This window comes from Mangifera indica, chromosome 5 (assembly GCF_011075055.1).
Source record: "Mangifera indica cultivar Alphonso chromosome 5, CATAS_Mindica_2.1, whole genome shotgun sequence".
Lineage (NCBI taxonomy): Eukaryota > Viridiplantae > Streptophyta > Magnoliopsida > Sapindales > Anacardiaceae > Mangifera > Mangifera indica.
The window spans coordinates 1,137,791-1,147,524 of NC_058141.1; the positions used below are offsets into that span (position 1 = coordinate 1,137,791).

Here is a 9,734-nt window from a genome sequence, read left to right on the forward strand (position 1 = left end):
TTAAAATACTTTAAATAAATGCATCACTAAAAGTGTTTAGAAAGTATTCCAAGAAAACTAAAAATCTGGAAGCAAACAAAAGATGTATATACTCATATGAAAACTCATCTGAAAGCATTTGAAAATATGGAGTAATCATATACAACTATACAATCATCTCAAAAAGGTTAAAAGTCGACAAGAGCATGTCACTGTATGCATACAATATAAACCAGAGATAACTTACTCCAACCGGATCTATTTTCGCTGACCTGACCCTGCCTCGCAGCTACCTCGATCACCTATATCTGCAATCATGAAAGAAAAGGAAGTGAGTGATAAGAACACTCAATAAAGGGAAAGAATTAAGTAAACTATTTCCTTTCCTATTCTAACTCACTCTCGGGACTCAACCTCACTCATAACCCCCATAAGAAATCGAGGGGATAATCTAGTTCATGCTTTACTATTTGGGTCATACTTTGTCCCATCTGGTGTCTATTTGATACTTTCTAGAAGCTGACTATAGGAATTTAACACTTTCCTAAGCTCAAGCTTTCTTTCTTTCTTTTACTACAACATTTCTGAATCTGAATTAAGCTATACTGCGAGCATACCTTACTCGGGGTCTATATCCTACTATGGACTTGTCTTACTGTGGATGTGCCCTACTACGGGTGATATAGTGTAAAGTGTCTCCTTATAATTCATAGCATGCATGCGTGCCTTATATCATACTATTCTTACTTCCATCTAAATCTACACATAACTCACTAGACAATATTCTTAGGACGAGCACTAAATCTTGAGCCCCAAATTCCTTTTTCTTGCTTTTATTTTTTTGTCTCTCTCCTTTCTTTCATTTCATTTCCTTTCCTTTCTTTTCTTTCCCAAAATCTATGAAATACTGTTCACAGAACAGTCATTTAGCAGGGTGTCCTTCTTTTTCATACAATTTAATAGCCCAAACAGTTTCTAATTCATACAAGCTATATATCATTGAAAAGAGGATTCAAAGAGCTTTTCAACAAGCTATAATAACACTCATCATTAATTAGATAGGACAGTCAAAATGTAAGATGAAATCAATGGCAAAAACAACCTCTCCTCTATTTATTTGGTAAAATAGTCCATTTGGTTCATACAATATTTAATAGTTCAAACGATCTCTAATTCATACAAGTTATATATCAGTGGAAAGAAGATTCAAAGAGCTTTCCAGTAAGCTATAATAACATGCATAATTTCTCAAATAAGGCAGTCAAAATGTGAGATGAAATCAGTGGCAAAAACTCTCCCCTGTTTATTTGGTAAAACAGTCCTTTTGGTTTATACAATATTTAACAGTCAAAATGTGAGATGAAATCAGTGGCAAAAATAACCTCTCCCCTGTTTATTTGGTAAAACAGTTCGTTTGATTCATACAATATTCAATAGTCCAATGACATCTAATTCATACAAGCTATATATCATTGGAAAGAAGATTCAAAGGGTTTTCCAACAAGGTATAATAGCACTAATGATTCATTAGATAAGACAGCTAAAACATGAGATGAAATCAATGGCAAAACTGTAAATATTATCTAACTCTTTGCCATTAACAAAATCACACACATAGGCACCCCAAATGGCAAAACAACATTTCTCAACTTCAAGATCATCATTTATAACATAGATCCAAGGAGCCAAAAGCCTAAAACATGCAACATATCAAAGATGATACCTCTTACCTTATTTCAAACCAATTTTTTTACAAGTTGGCTTTATTTTCCTTGTCTTGCTTTCTTTATCACCAAAATCACCTTAAATCAACACCAGAACATGCTAACATATTCATATAACATGCATCCAATACATATATAGGTAAAGGGAAAAGGAAGAGATCTTTTGGTTACCAAGGCTTTCAAAGTGCTTCATTTTCTTTTCTTTCCTTACTTGTCTTCCAAAACTCCTTCAAATCCTTCCTTTTTCTTCAAAAAGCGAAGAAAAAGCATGAAGAAGGCTGCCTTTTCTGGAAGGGATGGGAAAATGATGGAAAAAAGGTGTAAATGTTGCCTTTTTTGACTTTTCTCTCCATATATAATCTTTATCTTCTTTCTCTTTATCTCTTTTTTTTTTCTTTTTCTTTTTGTATTTATATATATATATATATATATATATATATATATATATATATATATAAACACACCCATACATATATATATTTAAAATGAAAAATATCTCAAAACAGAGTCAAAAGACATAATTATCCCTGGAACATACCTAAGGATATTACATTCTCCTACTTTCATTTTCTCTTACTCACATCTACTTTATTTATCTTCTTCCCTTGCTTAAAGTTTACTTTAATTCTAAAATCCTTTACTTGTAATTCTTTATCATATTTATAGCATTAGTAATGTTAGGATTACTTTTTTTTAAGTATATATTACATCACAGGACTTATTCCCACTCAAAGAATACTTTTTTTTCCAAGTTTTCCCTATTAAATTTAAAATACTCAAACACCCATTCATTTGTTAAATTTTAGTGTTATTATCAAAGGTAAAATCGTTATTTAAAAAAGTAAGAAACTACAAATTTATTACATTTTCCTTCTCAGATTTAAAAATATAATAATTTCACTCCACCCAAGGTTTGAAAAATGATCATTTCTCCTCTAGGTTTTTTTAGCCTCTATTCGATGAATATCTCTTTCTTGGTTGTTGTCGTTCTCCCTCCCAGTTGGATTCTCTCTCCCTTCCAATCTTGCCTTTCCCTCTTTTGGTCCTAGAAGATAATTCGTCATCTTTGTTTAAGAGATGAGGAGGGCTAGGGGAGGCGGTGACGAAACTGAGAGGGAAAGAGAAGCCAATCAGGAGGGAGAACACCGACAACCAAAAAGGAGCTGTTCACCAGAGAAAGGAGAAAAAACCTAAGGGAAAAATTGTCATTTTTCAAATCTTGGATAGGGTAAAATTATTAAATTATTAAACTTAAGGAGAAAAATATGATAAATTTTTTTTGTTAAATAACGATTTTACCCCTAATAGTAATCATACAATTTAGTAGATTGGTTGGTATTTAGGTTTTTTAAAGTCAAGGGAGGGAAACTCAGGAAAAGAGTATTCTTTGGGTGGAAATAAGTCCTTTGGCCTATATATTAACAGAAAAAAATCGAAACCTAAAAAACAAGGCTGTGGGGAGCAACATAAACAATCAATAAAGATGTGTTACTATATCATTGAATGTTAATTTATTTTTAATCTAAAATTACCTAATTATTAAGAAATCATCATTGATATTCAAATCGATATTTATTATAAGTATATCAATTTATTTTAATGATTGAAATAACGTATATGATACATATGATTTATGATATGTGTGGTTGCAAAAAAAAGAGATTACTTTGATAATCTATTTGTTTTATTATTGATATTACTTTTTTTTGTTCATTATATAATAAAATATTAAGATAATTTTATCAAGATATTTAACAATTATCAAAAAAATCTTTATAATAATTAAATACAATAATTATTTATATATATATATATCAAAATATTATTAATTTATACTTATAATCATTTATGTTTAAATTAATATATATTTATAGTAATTTTTTAGTTCTCAAATCAAATACACCCTTGAAGAGTAATAAAATATTAATGGTACATTATGGAAAATAATTTAAAAGGGAGTATGAATGAATACCACCCTTTAGATATTGTCACTATTTTACTTTATTTATTCAATTTTTAAGAGAAAAATCTCTTCTTTTCACTTAAAATAAGGACCCACTTGATTATTTTACTCTTGCTCAATTTTTAAAAAAAAATTATTCACTTAAAACAAGGAGTCATCCAATTTTATTGTGATTATTTTGCCTTTACTTATTATTTTTTAAAATAAATTTTTTCTTATTTTAAATTAAAATAACAAGTTATCCATTATATATTTTTAATCAAAACACAATATTTATACACGTTAATTTAACGGACAATAATAATTTATATATATAATAATCATATATTCATAAGGGATAATAACACTTACAGGTATAAAGTTATCATATTTATTTTATTGAAAGAACTATTTTATTGAAAGAACTAAATTTTCAAAATTTTCAATTAAATAAATTAAATTATTAGAGTTTCTAATATAAGAGCCCCAACTATCAATATTTTCTATTAAAGATATTGAATAAATATAATTAAAATTATTTATTTTATTTTATTTTAAAAATAAAATGATTAATTTAATATCTTTAATAATAAATAATAAAAGTTTAATTATTTCAATGGAAAATTGAAAAGTTTTGCCCTTAAACCCTTGGGAAATAACAATAATAAAGTTTGATCCCTTTGGTAACTAGGGGATAGCTTAGTAATTTTGTCATTTTCATGGTTTAAGTATAAAGTTAAAGGACTGCCATCTTATTCTTTTAAAGAATAGCATATCCACTTAAAACAAACATAGCCGAACATTCAGAAACGCGCTCTTGTGAACCTCCTGCAGTTCAGTTATTCTTCTAGCGCAGCAAGGCAATTTCCTACAGGCACCGTTGTCCATCTCCCTAGAAGCAACCTCGAATCATCTCTCTGCACGTCACACAAACAATAACACCGACCTGACCCTCACCACGTGGCAAAAATCTATATGTTACTCATATTAATTTCCCTACACCTGCACACACCTGCACACAGATTCCATATCCATGTCCGTCAAAACCCTTCACACCAGGCTTCTTGTAGTTGTATTTGTCTCCCAGCACTGTACCTGCAGTGCCTCCAGCACCAGCCAATAGGATCCTGCCATGTCAACACGTGGAGGCGGAGCCCGCCTGATGACGAGCTGTAAATCTAATTTTCCTCCGATCTGCTGATCTTTCAAGATAATGGCGAACAACTCTAAAGAGGAGCCGAAAACGGCGCCGCAATCCGATCGCTGGTACAATCTCACCCTCGGCTCTTCCTTCAAAGACGATTCGTCTAACAAGTACTGCACGCTGCGATGTAAGTCAAGTCGCTCGTATCACTTTTTCGATCCAAACGTAGCTTAATTGCTTGAATTTTGAACTTTTTTTTTAATTGATATGATCGATTTATTGACGCAGTTCTTGATGGATTAGTATTATTTAATTATGATAATAATAATTAATTTATCTGTATTTTTTAATATTTATTGAGAAATCATTGAATTTTTTGTTAATGGTTGATTGATTTTTATAATTAATTTTTTAAAGCAGGCTTCAGTTATTTGATTGCTTGAATTTTGAACATTTTTTGTTGATATTATTGATGCAATTATTGATGGATTAGTGTTATTAGATGATGATACTAATATTTAATTTATTGTTATTTTTTTAATAAGTTTTGGAATTGCTTTTGAATGTAAATTTTCTGGAAATCATTGAATTTTTTTGAATTTGCATTGCTGTAGATGAATTTAAGCCAGCTTCAATTGATAAGACCAAGCCTGGAAGCTTGCACAAGAATAAGGACAATAGGGTTTCTGTGGAATTTCATAACAATCAGTTAGGAAAACCTAAAGTGACATTTGAGGGAAGCAGTGAGGATTACAAAGAAAATGATGCTGTTTTGCTTTTTGATGGTCAGACATTCCGGTTGGAGCGGCTTCACCGGGCAGTCAAGCAGCTTAGGCACCTTCGAATGCCTGGCGAATCTGCATCAGCAGTTTCGGCTGCGGTTGAGCCAAGGTTATCTCCAGTTGGGAAGGGTTCAAAACCAACTCATATAAGTAGAAACACGTTTCCTGCTGTGCCAGTGAGTTCTCTTTAATAGTTGATTGGTTTTCTGAATTGTTCATGTGCATTTAAATGGTTTTTGGGAAGTTTCAAGATGCTAATAGCTGCAATTTGTTTGAAGAGGAGCCAACTGAATGCAAGATAACTCTTTTCCCTTCATAACTTGAAGAATAAGTATTTTAAATATCTGTTGATCATAATAGTGAGCTCTTCTTATGATGTCCAATGACTAGAATACTCAGGTCTCTTTTAACCTTTGTAGGAGGGGGATCAATCCCAAGACCTCATGTATCAGACTAAATTATTGTTCTTAGAAAATATCTATAGTACTATTGAAAATCAAATAACCATATAGACCGAAAATAGAAATTTATGAGTACATGGAAGATTTAATTGATGATAAATTCAAAATCTACTTGGTCATGGCATTTGTTCTGCTTATATGAAATGTATGTTCATTGTTTCAAGTGGATCATCCATATTCTTTTTTTTTAATCTTCTTCTTCTTCTTCTCCCTTTTGTGAACTCAATCATAACCAAGGGTTGAATTGTTTTATTTTCTAGTTTATTTGTTCCAGTTCTATGAATTAAAAAAAAAAAATTGTCATGGTTATCTTCTTTTATGTTTAAAGCTTTTTTTTTAACTGTATTGAACAGGTTGAAGTGGAAAAGATTGATATTGGCCAGCCAGAGAATTCAGGTTTGTGTAATTTGCTTTTGTTACCAGTATTTGCCTTCTGATTATTGGCAAGGATTCTCAGTAAGCTGAAAATTTACTAGCAATTATATAGTGATAGGCACAATAAAAATGAGTTGCAAATTGAGGCATTACTTTAGATTTCTTAATACATAAGATTAGGCAAAATATAATTAAAGAATAATGGAAAATAAAATTAGTTTGTCTCTTATACCACTATTGAAATTAAGTGCTGAACCATGTTTAACAATTTTCTGTTTAAAATCTTATCTGTAATTTTCCCTTGTTTTTGGTTTTGTAAACCACACTAACAAACTGTGGCTTGAATCAAATTTCTCTTGTAATAAAGAAGTGGAGAGTTAAATCTGTGTGTATGTTGAGATAGCAAAATTATCGTTTGCAAGGACACGCTAGTGGGTCTTGGTTCTTCATATATATTATGCTTGCTCATTAGTCATTGTGCATCTCGGTTGTGCCTGGTGACCTTCTTACATGCCTTCTTAGAATCTGTTTTGTTTATTTTGACCAGCAAACATACAATACATAATTTGTTTGTTATAGGAGGATCTACAACCTTCTGTTGTCTGTCTCCTTCGGCAATTTTGACTTCCAGCCATCCTTGATCTTTTAATGAGAGCCCAGACTGACCCATTTTTACATAATTTTGATTCATCAAACGGCATTACAGATAAATGCAATTGAGACAGTTTGTAGTGATCTCGTTGTTTTCTGAGCATTTATTATATTGTAATTCATAATGATGATACAACAATCTTATGACAGGTGCAAAACCTGCTGGTAAGGGGATTGCTGATCAATTTGATCAACCAAATTTGTCTGCCACCTCACCGGGGTCTAAAAATGATGAAGGTGACGAGCATCAAGATATAGATTTGGTTGACATCTTCGGCGATGGAAGCCCCGATGATGGAAATACCACTGAACAAAAAGCAGATGTTGGATCTGATATTAAGGTGCCCCGACACCATGACACTGATGATGAGATTGCTGATGTAGATGATAGTGGTGACGAAGCAGACAAGGGGCCAAATGCTGCGGAAACCCTTAGAGCTCAGGTGAAGGGGCCAAATGCCGCGGATGCCCTTAGAGCCCAGGTGAAGGGACCAAATGCCGCGGATGCCCTTAGAGCCCAGGTGAATGCAGCGGAGGGGGATGATCGGTCCTCAAGCTCTAGCAGTAGCAGTGGAAGTGGAAGCAGCGGTACTGGAAGTGGTAGTGGAAGTAGTAGCAGCAGTGATACTGAAGGCAGCGATGAAGACTCAGTTAACTCTATTTGAGGACTCGAGCTAACCATCGGAAACTTACAAGTAAACAACCTTCCAAGGGAACCAAAGAATACACAAGGTATCAATATTTATACAAATTTTCCTGTCATACACAATGTAATAAGCCATCCTAATTTTCTGGGAGAATGTTTTTGCTTAATTTCTTTAAGATTGGTGTGCAAAAAACTGTAAAGATGTTATGATGGCCCCCTTTCATAAAAGGGAAGCCAAAATTAACGTATTTTATTTATTTTTGTAAGGAAAAACTAAATCCGAGGTGACTGATCGCAACTTTTGCCTGAAATCAATCTGGAAATTTTCTGCCAAATGAAGGAAATTCTTTGTTCAACTTCATTGTTATAACCTAGAACTATCAAACTATCTGGGTTGAATTAAACTTGAACTTAAGTCAATTTAAGTTTGATTCAATTTGAGGATCAAACTTTATTTAAACCAGTTCGAATTTGGTTCATTCAAGGGAAATAAAACTTGAGTTCAGTTCAAATTTAGCTACAATATCTAGCAGAGTTGAATAAGAAACGATTAAAATGACGTTATTTTGATATATATAGATTTAAATGACGTTGTTTTAGTCTATTCGAATAAATTTTTCAAACTTGCGAATTTGATAAACAGAACATCCCTTAAACTGGAGCTCACTTGAGTTAAACTTATTTTAAACTCGTTTAAATCAAACTAATTTTTGAGTTTTTTGAGTTTGGTTAAACTTATTTTGAATCTAATCTTATAAATTATCGTAGTTTTTTCTCCTAAAAATAACCAAATGGATTTTTTTAATAAATAAACTAAACTCTAGTATTTTTTTATTGAATGGACCAAACTCTCATATATTCCTATAAAATTGATTAAATTTTAAATATTTTTATTAAAAATATCGAATAAATAAAATTAGAGTTATTTTTTTTGTTTTGAAAATTAAAAAATTACTTTTATACCATCAATAAGAAATAAAAAAATAGTTAAAATTTAATCTATTCAATTTGAAAAGTTTGACTCTTTAAAAATAAAATATGGTAGGTAAAAGATGTGATGGTTAGATATTTTAGGTGTTGTAATCCCTTATTTTAAGTTGGGAGTTTTTGATTCACAATATTGAAAACTAAAATAGAAGATATATTTTAAAGAGTTTTCTTTATTAACACCCCAAATTAAAACCCAAGAATGGGAGTTTTTCATTATAATTTTAATTTCCCTGTGTTTTATATATATGGAATTAAATAATGAAACACTATATTTAGGGAATTATATAGTACAATACTATAAATATGCTTTAAAAAGCATTCACAATGAGGTGTGGATTCAATTGAAGCTGCTTGGGTTTCAACCGATATTCGATTCGAATGAATTAAGTTTAAATAGAAGAAATTTTAGTTTGAGTTTAGTGTGAACCTACTCATTGTGTTAACATTAAGGGTATACATAATTCGATTTAAACTATAAATTTATATCGATCCACTCAAAAATTATAATTTAGTTTGTAAAATAGTTTGATTTGAATTGATAAATTTTTTAAAAATAGTTTTCAGTTTGGTTTACAATTTTAACAATTTTCAGAGTGAACCAAATTGTAAACTGTATTTTTTAAAATATATCTATATAACTATATTTGACAAAATTTGTCAATAAACAATTAGATATACAACTTGTTTTTTCATATTTATTTTATCATTATATATATATATATATATATATATATATATATATATATTTATTATATATATTTATATTATGTTTAAAAAACTATAATTTAATAAATTTTATTATATATTAAAAGTAAATAATTTTAATATATTTAAATCATAATCTAAACCAAACAAAACCATATTTTTTTAATTTAGTTTGGTTTAGTTTGATTTGAAAATTTTTTAAGCCATTCTTTTTAGTTTGGTTTGAATGAGCACTTAAACCGTATCAAGTTAGATCGTGCATACCCTTGGTTAACATTGTCATGCCAAAGAAATTGACTCATCTATAATTGTTTTTCTTTTTTCCAGTAATTTTC

General features: G+C 30.5%; 1 protein-coding gene across 2 annotated transcripts; it reads left to right on the top strand.

Annotated features, from left to right (window-relative positions):
• Window positions 1-4,474: 4,474 nt before the first annotated feature.
• Window positions 4,475-8,060, top strand: LOC123217268 (ELL-associated factor 2-like). Of its 2 annotated transcripts, XM_044638177.1 has the most exons (5): window positions 4,475-4,976; window positions 5,404-5,747; window positions 6,386-6,428; window positions 7,209-7,540; window positions 7,580-8,060. In XM_044638177.1, exons 1-5 carry the CDS (start codon window positions 4,859-4,861, stop codon window positions 7,721-7,723), a joined length of 981 nt encoding a protein of 326 aa, XP_044494112.1. In that variant the 5' UTR covers window positions 4,475-4,858; the 3' UTR covers window positions 7,724-8,060. The 2 variants fall into 2 exon arrangements, with proteins under 2 accessions (XP_044494112.1, XP_044494111.1); XM_044638176.1 differs by having other exon boundaries at window positions 4,477-4,976; window positions 7,209-8,060.
• The last annotated feature ends 1,674 nt before the right edge of the window (window positions 8,061-9,734 follow it).